Here is an 18,155-nt window from a genome sequence, read left to right on the forward strand (position 1 = left end):
ACGATTAAAGCCGCTTCTAAGCAGAAAACTATACTCAAGTAAGAGTAGCACTACTTCAACATATTTTTACTCAAGTAGAAGTAAAAAGTAGCCATCCAAGAAATTACTGAAGTAAGAGTAAAACAGTAGTAAAAAGTCTACTGGAGTACTGAATAACTGATCAAATCAATCATTTCATATTTTAACTTTTGTATTTTAAAGATCAAACTGACAATAATTCATAAAAAATACCAAAAAATTTACTAATCAAGCAAAAGAACATTTTTCAAAATAAAAAACTTATGAACTTCAACAAAAATTGCAGGTGTGTGTTTGTGTCTGGTGAATTATTGTTAAAACAAGTTTGTTTTTCATTAAGTGGGTAGAAAATCCAGAAATTTTACTCAAGTAAGAGTAGAAATACTTAATAAGCACAGCCTAGTAAAAGTACTCCTGAAAGTATTGGTGTAAAAATGCTAACCCTGGGTAAGTTGTGGGTCATATTTCTTTCCTTTTAGCAGATGCAGTGTTGTGTGTTCATCTGTCACATAAGATCACAATATTCTAGTCAATATGTGAACAAGTTCAGCCTTTTTTCTGAAATATAATATTAATTTCCTCCTCAAGTTGGATATGTGGAGATCATGTCAGTTTTAAAGTGTGTGCTTCCTCACCGTAACTTTATGAATATTTAGGTTGGTATTTTGCCCGTTTCAAGCCTTCTGTTCTAGCAGAAGTGTGTTAGCGCATGAAGTTCAGGAGTTATGGTCAGATTTCCCAACAGACATTTCTGGTCAGTCTATCACCATCCCGCAAATTATTCACTAAATCTATAATTTTCTGATTCAGTTTTTCTTTGGAACACAAACACTGAGGCTTAAATTAATCTGTGAAAGTTACAGCAAAACATACCTCCAATTAAATAAAACAAAAAACATGTTTTTTTTTATTTTATGGCGCTTCTTGCTTTGCACAGAAAGGGAGAGACATTGGCACCTGAGTGCAAACAGGAGAAATAACGTCTTTCCAGATTGTGAAATACTTACAGTGAGCAGGAACTGAATCAAAGCAAACAAATGGAAATGAAAAGGACTCAAACACCTTTCTGAATGAAATGTCTCAATTCGTGTGTTTTGGTTTTATTCTGATCTTTCGGTTTTTGTTTCTGGTTTTTCATCACAGAAACAAAAAGTTAGAAAAAGCAAGGAGATTTCTGAATTTGACAATTTGAACTTTTAGAAAAACACTTTGAAATTTTGAGATTAATCCCAGAAATGTTCTAGTAAAAACAAGGAAATTTCTGAGTTTAAAAAGTCAAAAGGTTTAGATTTTTCAAACCCAGAAAATTTCCAAAAGTAAAAAAATTTTCAGCCTTTCAAACTCAAAAACTTCTGAGTTTTTCCTAGAAAATTATCAACTTTTCAAACCCAGAATTTACATGTATTTTTCTATAAAACAAACACTGAAATTAATTTTAAAAAGATTTCTAGCAAAATTTTAACTTTTTCAACTGAAATGTTTTAAAGAAAAATTTGGGGATTAATTAAAAAAATTCTGGGTTTTTGATAACAAGTTTTCAACTTTCAGACTAAAAAAATTCCTTGCTTTTTCTTGAAATATATTAAATTAATCTAAAAAATTATGAGTCTTTCTAGCAAGTGTTTGACTTTTCACATTCAGAAATTTCTAAAATATTTCAAAGATTAATTTCAAAATGTATTAGGTTTTTGTAGCAAACATTTGACTTTTCAAATGTAGGAATTTCCTTGTTTGTACTAGAAAATTTCTGAGATTAATCTCAAAATTTCAAAGTTTTTTTCTAGCAAATTTTTAGACTTTTCGAATTCTGAAATTTTCTTGTTTTTTCTTTCTAAAAAAAATTCTGAGATTAATCTCAAAATTCCTGAGTTATGCTAGCAAATGTTCAAGTTTTCAAACTCAGAAATGTTGAAAGTTTATTAAGTTTTTACTAGGAACTTTATGAGGTTAATATTTTTGCCGGACATTTTCTGCAGTGGCTCCAACACGCCGTCATAGGGTTAGCTCATAGTTAGCTCCTAGATGCTTATGATCCGTTTTATTATCCTTATAAACGTCGCGCTGCAGGGATTCGCCTGAGGCTGAAACCAAAACCTGTCCGGTGCTAACGAGCCCAGTTTGAGTTCCGATCCCAGATTCTGTCAGACGGAACCAACAGGGACAGGTTACCGTCTATCAAAAAGGAGACCACCTGTTGTTTTCATTCGTGGAAGCACTTGTTCCTGAAATAACACAGAGAGGACCGCGGCGTTACGTCACCACTACCGCGGACTTATGGGAGGCGTTGAGCTGTTCGTGAAGGATTGTAGCTGAATAATAAAACTTTAGCCTGGATTCCACGTCCATAACAAATAACCAAGTGATGAAAATAAAGACTGATGGCCACTTTATTAGGTACAGCTTGCTGCTGTTGGGTTTGACCCAGTTTTAGTCAGCTGCACATCCAGGTGATTTACTGGGATCTGGAGACTGCAGAGGCCACTGAAGGGCAGTGACCTCATTACCACGTTCAAGAAGCCATTGAGAGATCAGCTGGGTGCTTGTAAGTTAGTTTTGTCTTATTTCAANACTTTTTACAGAATACTTTTTATTTTTAAGTAATTTCTTGAACAGCTACTTTTTGCTTTTACTTTAGTAAAGATATTTTGAAGTATTTTCTCTTTCTTGGGTAATTTTTGGGAACTCTACCCACCTCTGGTTGTTATGCAGCTCCAGTTTTGCAGCCATGACAGCTGCAGTGAAACAGAAAAGCTTCAAAGCACTTTCTGAAAGCTTAATGTGATTTTTGAGAGGATAACCGAGTTACCACTTCAACCTGAAGCTTTATTAAAATCCTCCTTTTCAAAATCTAATCAACCTGCAGCAGGAGACAGATTGCTTAAATCTTTAATGCTTCTCTGCAGGTATTTCTCTTTGCTTTACCTTCCACGTGGCGGACTTCACGTTGACGGTGCGCCCCCGGCTCGTCAGCGTGCATTTCATCCGCAGAAAGAAGTTGCGCTCTGTACTCGGTTCCTTGACTTTCTTGGAGCCTGATGGCACAAAAAAAAGAAAAGAAATGGAGTCGGTTAAGAGTCGTAAAAGAGCAACGAGGGTTTTTATCTCCAACTACCAACGGTTTTATGGGTTTTCTTTACAACTGCAACCTGCTGATCTCGTTTGCATAAAGAGAAGACATAAAAGTTTAAAGGCTTTGCTCTGTGGCGAGACTAAAAAAAGAAAAAAAAAAAACAGAAAAAGGAAGTGGAGTTGCAGCTACAACTCAGTCAGATTTAAATGAGACGTGAAACTAGAGATGCACAGATCTAAAATCTATAAGTTTGATCCCTAAGGGGAGATCTATTCAGTCTAGTTCTATGTTTCATGCTCTGATTCATTATTTCTAATTTCACTTTTTTTAACCATTTGAAATAATGTTTGTTGGTTTATTTTTACGTTTTGTTTTGTCAGTTTCAGTTTATTTACTTTAAAATGGCTTTTATACAACTAATTCCACTGACTGAACAAAGTAAAATAGATTTTTTTGAGGTTATTGGTGCATTTAATTGAGCTGTACTGGTGCAGAGTTACCAAATAAAGGTTTAATTCATTACATTTAAAAATAAAACAGGTTTCAAGTCAATCCAGCTCCGTTTTTTCTGTATTGTATTGGATGGACTGTTTTAAATGTCAGATATCTGCATCGATATCGGAAGTGGAAAAAGTGGATCGGTGCGTCTAGAAGAGAGACTTGCTCACCGCTTCTGTAGACCAGCATCTCTCTCAGCTCCTCCTGGTCACAGGGATGCGTGAAGTCAAACACGCTGTGTCCAATCAGGTCGAACTGCAACATTTCAGGCAGACATGAACAAGTTATTTCACCTGCACTGCAAAAACACAAAATCTTACCAAATATTTGGTCTAATTTTTAGTGCACCTGAAATAAGACAAAACTGACCTACAAGCAACTTTTCAGAGTTTGTTTTAAGAATATGCATCCTTACTACATGTAGTAAAAGTCAAATTACTGCTAGGATTTTAGTAATTGCTAAGTAAAAATAGATAATGAGGTCTTGCACTGCGAAAACGCAAAGTCTTACCAAGTAACTTTGGTCTAGTTTGTAGTGCAAATATCTCAGTACACTTGAAATATGTAAGCCAGAAATACTGGCTTGTTTCAAATTAATAATTCCTTAATATTAATGAAAAAGTGCTGGTTCCATTGGCAGATTATTTCACTTATTACAAGATATTTTACCCATGTTATATGCAAAATAATCTGCCAGTGGAACTAGGACTTTATTTAATCAATATAAAAGGAATTATTTTATTAAAATAAAGCTTCAATGTCTTGCTGAAAAGTTATGTATAAGCAGGTTAGGTCTTATTTCATGCTTCCTAAGATACTTGCACTAGAAACTAGACCAAAAATACTTGGTAGGATTTTGTGTTTTTGCAGTGTTTATGACCTTGAAGTGTTGGAAAACATGAATCATTTGGTCTCCATTTATTTCCCAGATTTCAACATAAAGTCACGTGAAACGGACCGACCTGTGCCAGGCCGAGGCACTTGTTGACGTTTTCTGAGATGTAGATTATGTCTCCGTCTTCAGACAGAACCACCAGGAAGCCGTCTAAGGCCTTCAGGTAGGAGCCGTTTAGCTGGATGTCCAGCTCTGTTGTCTCCTCTGCCACTGGCTCATCTGGAAGAGATAAGGAGGCAAAAAAAAAAATAAAAATTAGATTATGCAACTGTAACCAGAAACTGAAACGTTTACTCACATGGCGCTGAAATAACCGACTGATTTATCTGCAGAATGAAGATATTTGAGTTGATTTTCTTGGTTATTTACATTTAAACGTGTAATTAGTGTGTCAATGTTGGCCAACTTGAATTAGTTTACTGTGATTTTTCTTTTTCTAGTTTTACCTTCTTGATTATACACAAAATTTTAATTAAATCTATAAATCCTTAAAGATCAAAAACATGAAAAAAGATCTTGGACTGCTGTCTTATTAAAAGAAAAAACAATTTTAAAATTTTTATGGTCGAGTTGTTGGACAGATTTTTACTTTGTGGTCGGAGGGCCGATCAGAATCATTTCAACGGCCACAAACGGCCCACGGGCCGCACTTTGGACACCCCTGCTCTATGTGATCAGGGCTTATACTGAGATTACTTTGCAGTTAACTGAATTTATTTATAAATTTTTGTTTTGGGCTCTAAAGAATCTCCAAATTGAGTTAATTTTGAGAAAACAAACTTTTATCTTGAGAAAACCATCAGGAAAAATATGGAAAACATCCGCTCTGCTTCTGCAGCTTTGTGGTTAGAAACCATAACAGCCAAACAAATTCTGATTAGAATATTAACAAAAATAAATATAAAAAATCTTAATGTATTATCTAGCATGTTTCAAAACAATTTATTTGCTTTCTCATTTAATTTTCTGACCTAAAAACTGATTTTTAAAAATATTTTCTCTTTATGAGAGCACAAAAACTATAAATAAAAGTAAATAATATGATTAAGTGGATTTACTGTGTCCAGTTTAGTCAAAAATAATCACATTTCTTCATGTCTTTGGTGCCAAGAAGAAGATTATTTCTGGACCTTTGACAGCAGCGACATTCAGTCATAGAAAATCATTTTATCATAAAAAAATACGTTTAACTCCATCATGACATGGCGACATCAGCCACATCACCTTTGACCCCAGCTGTTGACTGAACCATGGAGTCTGCTACCATCTGCTCTACAGGTTAATATGGATGAGTAAGAAAAGAAATGCAGATTCTGCGTTTGTAATCATAGCCGCTGAGCCGAATGTTTCGCTCTGATGCGTTGGCGCTTCGCCAGCGGCTACTGACCGATGCAGAGCAGCTTCTGCATGCGCAGGTAGCTGATGGTCAGCCTCATGACGGAGGCCTTGTCCAGGTTGGAGCTGGTGCTGTGGGGGATGGGCAGCTGCTTGGACAACTCGTAGAAAACCTCCGACTCCTTCCCGCGACGGCATCGCGCCGCGTCCCTCGATTTCTCCTTCCTGCGCTCCGAACTCACCCTGCGTGGAAAAAGGCCGTGGATCAGTCACAAAAACACGTTCCGGGTTCCTCAACGAGTTTGGAAAGACGCAGAAAATAATCGACTCTACAGAGAATCGCATTTCCTACTCGATTCAAAATGCTCAAAGAACAATTTCAGAAAATGTTTAGTATATTGAAGATGGCATTATGCATCCACTCACCCGCTGTTCATATCGCAGATAATTATTTGATATTTTGCTATTCAAGAAAAAGCCAGGCAGCTAAGCTAACCTAATACACAAACCTATTTTGTTTAAATATAAATTGACAGAATTAGATGCAGAATGGAAAATAAATCAATTAAAATGAGCTCAATAATTTCCATTTGCATAATGTATTATTTTTCTCTCTTTCTACCAAAAACTGGAGGATAAAAGACTTCAGTAAATGAAAACAGTTACTTTCCAGGCTGTTATGTCAGGATTTTATTGTTTTTATGTTTGTTATGCTTCAAATACTTTAAGGTTGATCTTTATTGTACAGAGCTTTATGATTTTATGTCTGTGAAAAGCGTTTTATAAATAAACTTTACTGACAATCTGGTGCTTTGATCTCTACTAATCTTTTTTTTAATGAATTTTGTTTACAGGCACTTTATAATTTATTTATTTGTTGTTCTTTTATTTATTTTAGATATTTAAAATGTCTTCCAGTTCCAGTGTTAAAATGTTCATTAGAGTTTAAAGTTTATTCTTTGAGAATGTGTTCTTGCATTATTATGACATTACCATTATATTAGTTAAAATGTCTCAAAATTACAATAGTATCGTTTATCACAATAACTTCTGGGACAATTATAGTATGTGTGGAACCTTGTAGAATTGTCTTGAATGTATTTTCCTCATTAGTCACATAATTTAAACGATCTTTAGACCGATTTAACTGAAAAATTGGTTTCTGAATCGAATAGTGACCCTAAATAAAAAAAAATTGGAATCCAAATTTGCATCTCTAGCAAACAGCTACAACAAAACAGGATCTTCAGAAACATCATCAACCCACAGATGTGATTTACCAAAAGGAAAAGCGCAACACCAATCGTCGTGACATTTCCAGGAAGAAACGGAGAAGACAGAAACCTGCAAAGTTCTGACAGATTAATCACATTCTGCAGCATCAATGACCCCAAAAAACAAGATCTCCAGATAAAAACTTTGCAGCTCAAGACGAAAAGCTTCGATTCTTCCCTTTTGATTCTGAAAAGCTTCGATTCTTCCCTTTTGATTCTGAAAAGCTTTGATTCTTTCCTTTTGATTCTGAGATTTTACGGCACTTCAGAAACCCCATTTAGACGACACTGGAGCTGCACCAAAACCAGAAGTACAACAGTTTAAAAAGCTCTCTGCAACCAAACGCACATCCAATTAAAATCGATCCGGTGTGCACCAGCAGCTCTGACCAGGGGCGTTGTTGTTATTCTGAAACTGGAGCAGCTGATTAAAATTAGCAGAGCAACAGGAGACTTCAGGTTTAAAAGTGAAACTTTCCATTACACACGTGTGATGTTCTAACTGCTCTGCAGATAATTGGTCTGCTGAGATTAAAAGATTTTCAGGTCTGCGGCTTTGCTTCTCAGGAAGTCGCAGATCAGCTGCTGCCAAACATCTGGCAGATGCTACACAACGAGAACACACTTTCACAGCTTCGACTGTCAACAATCATTTAAAACTAGGGCTGCAACTATTATTTTAGTGATCGAATAATCGATTAGACTGTCAATTAATCGACTGTTCTGGTGATTAATTAAATAGAAATTCAGTTAGGCACCTTAGCCTTTTTATACAATAGTAGAAATACATTAAAATATCCAAGTAAACAAATTATTCCATTCATTTTTATACAATAAAATGAACATTTTATTGAAGAAAATGCAATGACAGCATTCTTTTTGCGTATGCTAAGACATTTGTAGCATCTGCAGCTAATAAATATTCATTACGTTTGACTGAACATCAATACAGTGTATAGCTAATCTGGTGATTATTAATAATTGGGTAGCAAAAGGTACTTTTAAAAAATGTAAATCAAGCTGAAACTATGCTACTTGAGGAGTTCTGGGTGCAACATATTTCCAGGAAGAATGTAAAAAAAGTTAAATCTGCAGTAGGGCTAAAACAATTAATCAGATTAATTGTGCTTAATCGATTATTGAAATAATCATCAACTAATTTAGTAATCGATTAGTTAACTGGAGTATACAGACTGAAAAAAAGGCCAATTGCTGACAGAACAACACTCAGAGCAGTAATTAAGTCAAAACTATATGAAGAAAAAATATATTTTGCATTCAAGATGCTAAAACATATTTACAGACCAAGACTCGTATCCTACATGGAATATATACATTTATGTTTATATACCGTTTATCTTTTAGCAAGCTGTCTTTTTTTGAGTCTGTGTGCTCCAGTTAATGATTAATCAATTACAAAATTAGTTGACAATTATTTCAATAATCGATTAATCACAGTTAATCCGATTAATCGTTTCAGCCCTATTGCAGATTGTATTTCAGAGCTACAATGATTTGCAGCTTCCTTTCCTACAGAAATCAGACTTCTTTATTTTGTAAAAACATTGTTTTGTTTATAATTGTCCAGGTAATATATAATCAATAACCAATTCATCACGATTAATCAGGTCAATCGTTCCATCCCTACTTAAGCCCTGTATTTTTCCCCCTCACCTCCAACCTGCACTCTCATAAAAACACATTCATATTCCACTGCAACCTCAGATTACACTGTGAGCTGGTGGCAGACCCGGGAGGCCATTTTGTGAAGCTGCTGTCTCAGCCTAATAGTCGACCTCTAAACATCCTCAAGAACTTTGGCCTCACAATAACAGCTGATAACTGCTGGCAGGGGTTCAAATTAAAATATTTCAGAGACAGAGATGTTATGAAATAACCTGAAACATTCCACTAACCTATAAATCTACTTATAGCAACACCAGGTGACTTGATTCCTGTGAGGTCAAAGCACCAAAAGGACTCCAGATCAGGTTTTTCCACCTTGCAGACTTTCAAACGTAACGCTTTTAATAAGATAGCAGTCGGATGCAGTAAAGACAAGAAGCTATTTCTGAAAGCCAGCCTAGAAGCCCGTTGTTACACAACAGTAATAATCCAGTCGACCTCAGCCAGCGGCTCTCCACTTCACATTTTTTGGTTTGCAATCCAACCTGCGTCAGCAAATACTTTATTTATCAAGGAGGGTTGAAATGTAAACAAAGTTTGAACTCGCAGATGTGACCAAGTGGATCAAAAGCTGCGGGAGGGGGAAAATAAATAAAAAATACACCCCCCCCCATGAGAATCACCTTGACTGTTGTTTCCAGTGTTGTTTGTGTATTCAGTTACTCTGTGCTGACCTGCTTCAGAGGAGAACTGCTCTCCCTATCGCTCCATCCTGCTTACAGTGATAAGAGTCGTCCCATTATATAACCCAAAGTGTAGAAACACTGTTGCACCCACAAGGGAGCAGACAAGGACACAGACAATGGGTTTTTCTGTGGTGTAACTATCAGGTAGATCAGATTAGGTTTTCCAGGAAACATGGTTGCCATTTACGCCAAACAAACTTATAGAAATTATAAGAGTTTGGTTGAGATTTAATTCAAAATTTGAAAAATACTCGTATCAGATTTATTATACTCAAATAATAAATCTGAAACCAACAGAGCATAACTGCAGGGTTTCCCCCAGCCTGGGGGGCCATCAGGCTTTACTTGTGCCCCCAACCAGGCTAAGCATTGCTTCTTTTTTTAAGTTTTTAAAAAATGTTTGCAGTTTTTAGACGTTATAGTTGGTGTTCAGGTATTAATCTTCCAATAACATAATTATCAAGTAATATTTCCAAACTTCCTGTCAACTTTAAACATTTTTAAACTCAAAAACACGGTGGGCTGTTGGATGAATGACGGCCCAACCACCAGGCTTAGTAAGTTTTCTGGGGGGAAACCTTGATAACAAAGAACTGCCTGGCTGAGGGAACAACACTCTTCAGTGTGGATGGCTTTGCTGAGGGAAGAACAGTGAAAGCTCTCTACTTTCTCTATCAGTAGCTCCATTTGCATTAGCCTTAAAATTGCACAATTTGACGTTTCAAACATAAATTCGCCTTATAGAAACAAGGCAATTTCGAAAAAAAACTCTTGTTTTTTATATAAAGTTTTGGTGATAGGATGAAGTGGGGTATTTTTATTGTTTTGAAATTGATGTATTTCGCAAAACTGTAATGAAAACACTTCTTTCGCATCATGAGTCATGTGATCAAACCAGATGTTGCTACTGCGGGAAAAGACAAAGACGGCAGTAAATATAAAGAAGATGACCCTGCATGTTTTTTAATGACTTATCACTTAAACAAACTTATTCACAAGTGAGTTTAATTGAGTTTCTAATTTAATGGAAACAACACAATTGCAAAACTGTGTTTTTTTTAACTGTAGCGGAGTAACAACAAAGTTCTACGCAGATTTGTAATGGAAACGCAGCCAGTAAGTCGTTTGGTAAATTAATTCAGCAGAATTGATTTGCAGCACTTTGGAGCTCTCACAATGACTTTTAATAATGTCAGTTATTTTATTTAGTCCGTTAATAAAAGAATAAAGAACCAATACATTTTAAAAAAAATAGATATGTGGGTTTTAGCAGTTTTTCAATAATAATGTTGAATTTCCACCAATGAATGATACAAAAAGCACCAGTAAAACGTTTTCAAATCCACTTTTTTTTTTTTTTTATAATTCACCACCATTATGTAGAAAATGTATCCATCCTCTTTCTGAAAATGTTTAACTTTATTCAAAAACCTTAAAAAAGGAATGTTGTAATTTCGGATATTTATCAAAAACTAAAAGTCTAAGTCTATTAGAAGGAACATGTAACATTTGCATCTAAAAGAGTATTTTTAACTGGATTTAGGATAAAATGGCTTACAAGAAGTGTTTTTACCACAAGGTATTTAGACGTGTCAAGCTAGGAGAGAGAGCAGGACTTTCACTAGACAACAGGAAGGCTGCAGTTTCTCTAGTTTTAGTTTTTCAAACCAAATGTTTGGAAATGCTGGCAGATTTTTGAAGATCTTAAAGGTAAGGTCCATATTTAACTTTGCTAAAGATTCACAGTGGCTAAGGTTGTTTACAATTAAAATATTTACCCAACAGTGAAAGCTTCACGCCGACTGCTTTCCTACACACACTGTGCGACATCACCTCTCTTCCTAATATAAATAATTAATGACCACCCCCAAAAGGGAAGCTAAAAGAAAGAACAAATAAAAATAGGTTGATGTTCTTCTCTCTTACAGATCAAAACGAGATCAAATCTGCCATAAACCTCATCGCTGCAATTTGCAAAACGAGTAAAAGTTACTTTAAAGATAGTAATTAATGGGTTTTTTATGTTCAAAAATGTCAAATGTTGATACGAGTAGCACTTGACTTCAATTTCAAACCAGTTTTTAGTTCTGCTTTTTTGAAAATGTACCAGCTTCTCTTTCCTTGCATCATGTTGCCTCTAAACTCAGAAACATGAGTTTAGAGGCAACTCATGTTTCTGAGTTGCTGAAAATTGCTGCATCTATGGCAGCAATTTTCTTGCTGCCATAGATGCAGCAAGAAAATTAAAAACTATTTCTAAAAAAAGTCTTCAAAATCATAGTGAAAACAATTCTGCTATTTTTATGGTTGGTTTTTGTGTCCTATATGGCCGTGCACATAGAAAATGCAGTAAAAATTACCATTCATGATAATTTCTGACACATATTGGTGTAAAATATCTACTTGTGTGTGATTAAGGAGTCGAATCCTTCCTGATGTAAAACATGCAGACTTAAAATTAAGCATCTGTTTATCCTTCTGAACAATACAGCTGCTGCTGCTACATCCAAAAAACCACAAGCTGGGATTTAAGGACAGCTTAATCCAACTGACAAACACCAACAGTAATCTGAATTATGAATCACTCAGCAAGTCGAGATCACAAGCTTTCAGTTAAACCGTCGTAATGTACAAACAGAAATCCTTTCAGTTCCCAAAGTGTTACCATCGAAAAAAAAAAAACTTTCATTTTTAACCAAATTAAAACTCGACTGAGGGAACAAATGAAGTTTCACTATAATCTGGAAATTAGTAATAAATCTATTAATCGCACAATAAATTAAAATAAGCTCAATAATTTCCATTTGCTTGATTTATTCTCTCTCTTTGTACCAAAAACTAGATAACAAAAGTCTTCAGTCTGGTCTCGACTAGCTTTTCTTTTGAAGGATAATTTGTTTACAGATACATCATAATTAATGTTATTTGTCGTTTTGGTTATTTATTCTGGATATTTAAAATACCTTCCAGTTCCAGAGTTGAATTGAACCATTATATTAGTTGAAAATGGTCTCAAAACAACAATATTATTTATCGCAATAACTTCTGAGACAATTTATCAGCCAGCAAAATCAGTTACATATCGTAGCAACTTCTTAAACGTTTAGTCAGCTCTGCTGTTCATTAATAAATAATAGATAAATCTGTACAGTCACTAAAGAGTTAGGCACAGATAAGAGATGCAATGCATATCAAAAGTGACGCTTGAACTGGAAAAATAGATTAATGTGTGCATAGATTTTGTTCAACAGACTCTAAAGTCATCAATGTGAGGAAGGAAAGACGGAGTTACATTTAATATCATCCCTACTGGACGTCAAACATAGTTTCACCATGCATCCTTCCTAGCATTGTTTGAGACACCCTGACCTAAATTTATCACAGATCAACAAGGTGCAAAACTAGCAGCTTTCTACTTTAATGTCTGTTACTGAAATGGGAACTGAAGACGCCCAAATTGGTTGTTTTTCATCAAAATGTATGTTTATATTCTCTAAAATCTCATTAACGCGTCCCATACTTAGCTCTAACGTGTTGAACAAAAGTAGGTCATGTGCACACATTCATCAAATCAACCACAAACCAAAACACATCTGCTCTGCGCCCACAAGAACCGGGTTTCTTGATCGTGTCGTAACCCGCCTGCTGCCTGAAAGCCTCTGAGCAAGCTGCTAATTGCCAGCCATTGAGCCACCACACACTTGGCCACTCCTATTGACGTCAAGTCCCTGTGATTAAGGGATGAGATGAGTCTTACCAAGACACCTCTCAGAAACCAGCTGAAACTGCAGCGAACCAGCCTGCAGCAGCGGCCCAAAACCCAACACGTATTTATTGTAATCAAAGTGGATGTTGACCCAAACAGACGATCAGTTTCAGGTTCAGAAAGCGGCAAGTTGACAAAATAAAAACCCATCAGGCAACAGCTTGGGATGGAAAGGAAATTATCTGCAGGCCAATCTGTAACTTTTTCTCTATGTGGGAATCTTTTTAACTGGTTTCCTCTCCATCTGTTCTTATCTTTTAGTTTTCAGACTTTCTTCTTTTACTGCTCTCCAATTTGAGATATTTGCTTTCATTACACTTTGTTTTCTCTCAGTTCTCTAAAGGTCTGGCATTAATAATGCTCAAGCCTGTTGCAATAAGCAATTAATCACATGATAAATTAAAATTAACTTAATAATTACCAGTCTCATTATTAATTTTTTAAAGGTAATTCTGTTTACAGAAATGTAGATTATTTTGGATTTAATTGAAATGATTTATTTTCTTTAAAATTAAATATAGTTTAAGAAAAGAAAAGAATATATACATCTTCCAGTTCCAATGTTCAACTTTCTCTACAAAATTAAATTTTTTTGCTCTTTGACGGGTCAATTTGCATAATCAATATTTTTAAATAGCCTCAAAGCAGCAATATTATCGTTTATCGCCATTTTTTGGCTAATTTAACGCCTAGCTAAATTTACTATCTACTAATCCTGCCAACAACTAAACATTCTCACTCTTCTGTTTTTAAATTTTTACTTTTAACCAACATAGAAACATAGAAAGGATCTGTTCTACTGCTTCTCTTTTGTGCCAGGTCGCCTGGTTCTGGTTCTGCTGGAGGTTTCTTCCTGTTAAATGGAAGATCTTCCTTTCCAGTAGCTGTGTTTCCTTTACAAATGTGCGCAAAACTTTGTCAAGAGTTCGCTAATGATGGAAAAAAAAATTTTGCAATTGTGTTGTTTCCATTAATTAAGAAACAATTAGAAATCAAACGTGACAAAGTTTGTTCACACAGTAAGTCATTAAAGATCCACCAATCCTCCTCCAACCACTTCCTGTCTTCTTCATCTTCGTGGTTTCAATCAGTGGAAACATCCTGTTGTTGATTCATGCGACTCGTGTGATGTAAAAAAAAAAAAGTGTTTCCATTGTAGTTTTGCAAAATACAGCCAAAAAAGACTAAACACCAAGAATTTTTATCAAAAAATGTGTTGTTTTTTTTTTCAAAATTGGCATGTTTCCATTAAGCAAATTTATATTAAAAATGTTAGATTGTGCAATAAATGCTGCAAGTCAATCTTATGGGTTCCCTTAGAAAACTTTTGAAACTAATTTGAATAGACTGACCCTGACTCACTGTTTCATAACTATCTGAAATGTTTGTGTGATTAAATTTAAATGACTTTTTCTCTCAAGATGATGTTTTTAATTGGACTAAATTGAATTATTGTGCACATTTTTTACAACTTATTTGGTTACAACTAAAGGTGCAAAAATATTATTGTGGCCCTCGGTTTGCCTCTTTTACTGATGGCGCTCTGAAAATCCAATTAAAGGAAGTTTCTTCTGTTTTTGTCCACACATTTTACCCAAACATCCTCCCATGATTACTGTACAAACAAGCTAGAACTGAGAATATGTAGCAGGATACAGATTTGAAAACAGTATGTTAAACTTAACACCTCTCCCATGACTTTATAGTTTCAGCATGAATAAACAGGTTTCCCCATTCTACAGTCAATATTCATTGAAAAAAATGTATAAAACCAACACAGCTCAGCTCAAGTTACATCTGATGCAGGCAGCCAGGCCTGGCTAATATTTTGAGGAAACAACTACCCGTCTTTAGAGTTGAGATTGCACCATTTATGTTTCCAGCATTGTATTAAAGATGGCCGGATTCTGTCAAGTGAGACGAATCAATTCAAACAAAACTGTCAAAGATTTTTCTGATTTACGAACTTTGTTTTTCAGTGTTGCCTTGGAATCATGTCCCAGCAAAATGTTCAAATAGTTTGAATATTCAAATCAACAACAAAAGTCAAGCAAATGCAAAGCCAAAGGATTTTGTTAGTCAGTGTCCACCTAAAACTATAATTAATGCAACAACAACCAGTATTTAAAGCGTAAGAAAGCTTAGCTGGTTTGTGATCAGTAAATATAAGATCTGGGGTTCTTTTCTCCTTTTTGAAATGATTATTGTAATTTGTGACAAATTTGTATCGACAAATACATCTTTCAAGGTTTCTCCAGTGTTTTATAAGCCTGGCAGGCCACCAGGCTCTTATTGTTTACCCACCAGGCTTAGCTTAGCATTGATTATTTAAGTTTTTTTTTTAATATTTGCATTTTTAAGACTTTATAGTTGGTGTTCAATCTGCCAATAGCACATAATTATAACAGTGGGTTGCTGGATGAATGATTGCAAAACGCCCCAACCACCGGGCTTAGTTTAGTGTTCTGGGGGAAACCTTGATCTTTTGTGCTTTTTCCTAATATCTCACACTTTTTTTTTTAAATCAGAAATGCAACATCCAGGATTTTCATGATAATGTTGATTTAAAATACGTACTTTATCATCAAATTAAAAGGGTTCCTTAATAGATAATAGGATTGTCAACCATTTATGAATAACATAATAATAATAATAATAATAATAATAATTAACCTTTTACCTGAACTAAACTCAAAAAAAGTATTTTAAATTACATGCTGGGGATTGGTGCATTAAAATGGATTACTTTGGATGCATTTAATTAATATGCACAGAAAAAATGTATATGTTTTTGTGTTGAATCTCTAGCTAATTGATTGGTTTCTTTAAATTTACACCTTAAAGAAATGTCTCTATACATAAGCTACATAGAAATGTTGAATGCATAGACAAATGCATTAAGTTCAGTCTAAAACTCGTTTATAAGCAGTTACTAGTAGTTAACCTCTTGGGGATTTGATGTGAAAAACCCCTTGTCTGAATCTGGCCTTAAACTGTTGTATTATGCTGAAACTCATTCACCTATTTCGGGAAGCTTCATCCGCTAAGCACCTGTGGTCAACATCTTGGCCTTTGGCACAACGTCAGCAGCCGTAAATAAGTTGTTTCTACCTTTTACTGGTGAGCAGATGTAATCCTACTAACAGAATTAACTTCTGCCTATTTTCAGTGGCTAAAACAAACAAAAATCCGCTTTTAAACTACTTTTTTGATCACACCTAAACTTAAAACTGTTAATATTTCAGCAGAAACTAAACACAGCTGTTCAGTGAACGCTGTCAAAGCCGCCACATTAATTCAAACATCTGCACAGATGAGTTCTTGGCTGAATACCGTCAAACAAATGTAAATAAAGCTCTTGTTGCATCAAGGCTAGCGCAATAATACGCAGAAAGCAGAAAAAGGTGACTAAAGCCTTAAATCAGACACATAGGTAAACGGGATAAACTGAATAAGCAATTAAGAATCTGAAATTAATATTTGTTAATGGTAACTTGTTTAAAATATAGTTTTTAATTGTGAAAAGCCGCTGTTAGCCGCATGCTAAAATGCTAGTCGCGCTAGCAGAGCACCGAGACGAATGAAGAGGAAACTAGCTCTTAACCTTGAAATTAAGGCCGTAATGTCACGCCTGGCAATAAAACGAAATCAAAACAAAACTCTAAAGCTCTCAAAGTGCCCTAAAAACCAGACTAACCAAAGAGGGCAGCATCAGCTAGCCGAGACATTACCTTTTCTTTTCAGGTATGATCGCTGTGTCCATGTCAGGACGGTTGGGCTGGAGTCGAGCCTCTCTTATCAGCGTCAAGCTGGACCCGCTCGCGTCGAGAAATCAACCAAAATGTCACTTTTTTACTGAAGTTACCCCGCAAATCCTCGGGTAGATCACATAAGAGTTCCTTCTGGGGTTGCTTAGTCCAAAAAAATCAAACTCTTCTCTGCTGAAAACGGAGGTTTTTGGTTAGTTTTTGCGAACAGAAGAAAAATAGTGCCACGCTGGATAAGTGCTTTTTACCGAGACAATGTTGCCTCATGAAGGCTCCGCCCGCTGCTGCCGCGGGGGCGCGCAGTCACATGATTGTTCCACAGCGGGAACGCGCGCCGTCCATTCACAATAAATACTCTCACGATTAAAGCCGCTTCTAAGCAGAAAACTATACTCAAGTAAGAGTAGCACTACTTCAACATATTTTTACTCAAGTAGAAGTAAAAAGTAGCCATCCAAGAAATTACTGAAGTAAGAGTAAAACAGTAGTAAAAAGTCTACTGGAGTACTGAATAACTGATCAAATCAATCATTTCATATTTTAACTTTTGTATTTTAAAGATCAAACTGACAATAATTCATAAAAAATACCAAAAAATTTACTAATCAAGCAAAAGAACATTTTTCAAAATAAAAAACTTATGAACTTCAACAAAAATTGCAGGTGTGTGTTTGTGTCTGGTGAATTATTGTTAAAACAAGTTTGTTTTTCATTAAGTGGGTAGAAAATCCAGAAATTTTACTCAAGTAAGAGTAGAAATACTTAATAAGCACAGCCTAGTAAAAGTACTCCTGAAAGTATTGGTGTAAAAATGCTAACCCTGGGTAAGTTGTGGGTCATATTTCTTTCCTTTTAGCAGATGCAGTGTTGTGTGTTCATCTGTCACATAAGATCACAATATTCTAGTCAATATGTGAACAAGTTCAGCCTTTTTTCTGAAATATAATATTAATTTCCTCCTCAAGTTGGATATGTGGAGATCATGTCAGTTTTAAAGTGTGTGCTTCCTCACCGTAACTTTATGAATATTTAGGTTGGTATTTTGCCCGTTTCAAGCCTTCTGTTCTAGCAGAAGTGTGTTAGCGCATGAAGTTCAGGAGTTATGGTCAGATTTCCCAACAGACATTTCTGGTCAGTCTATCACCATCCCGCAAATTATT

General features: G+C 35.3%; 1 protein-coding gene across 1 annotated transcript; it reads right to left on the bottom strand.

The window, feature by feature from the left end:
* Positions 1–2,710: 2,710 nt before the first annotated feature.
* Positions 2,711–17,282, bottom strand: LOC103144268 (hypoxia-inducible factor 1-alpha-like). Its single transcript, XM_007561165.2, has 5 exons — positions 16,960–17,282; positions 5,869–6,059; positions 4,549–4,700; positions 3,757–3,841; positions 2,711–3,050 (listed from the first exon to the last, which is right to left on the bottom strand). Exons 1-5 carry the CDS (start codon positions 16,989–16,991, stop codon positions 2,905–2,907), a joined length of 606 nt encoding a protein of 201 aa, XP_007561227.1. The 5' UTR covers positions 16,992–17,282; the 3' UTR covers positions 2,711–2,904.
* Between the last annotated feature and the right edge of the window lie 873 nt (positions 17,283–18,155).

The sequence above is a fragment of the Poecilia formosa genome, unplaced genomic scaffold (genome assembly GCF_000485575.1).
Source record: "Poecilia formosa unplaced genomic scaffold, Poecilia_formosa-5.1.2 Scaffold123, whole genome shotgun sequence".
NCBI classification, from domain to species: Eukaryota; Metazoa; Chordata; class Actinopteri; order Cyprinodontiformes; family Poeciliidae; genus Poecilia; species Poecilia formosa.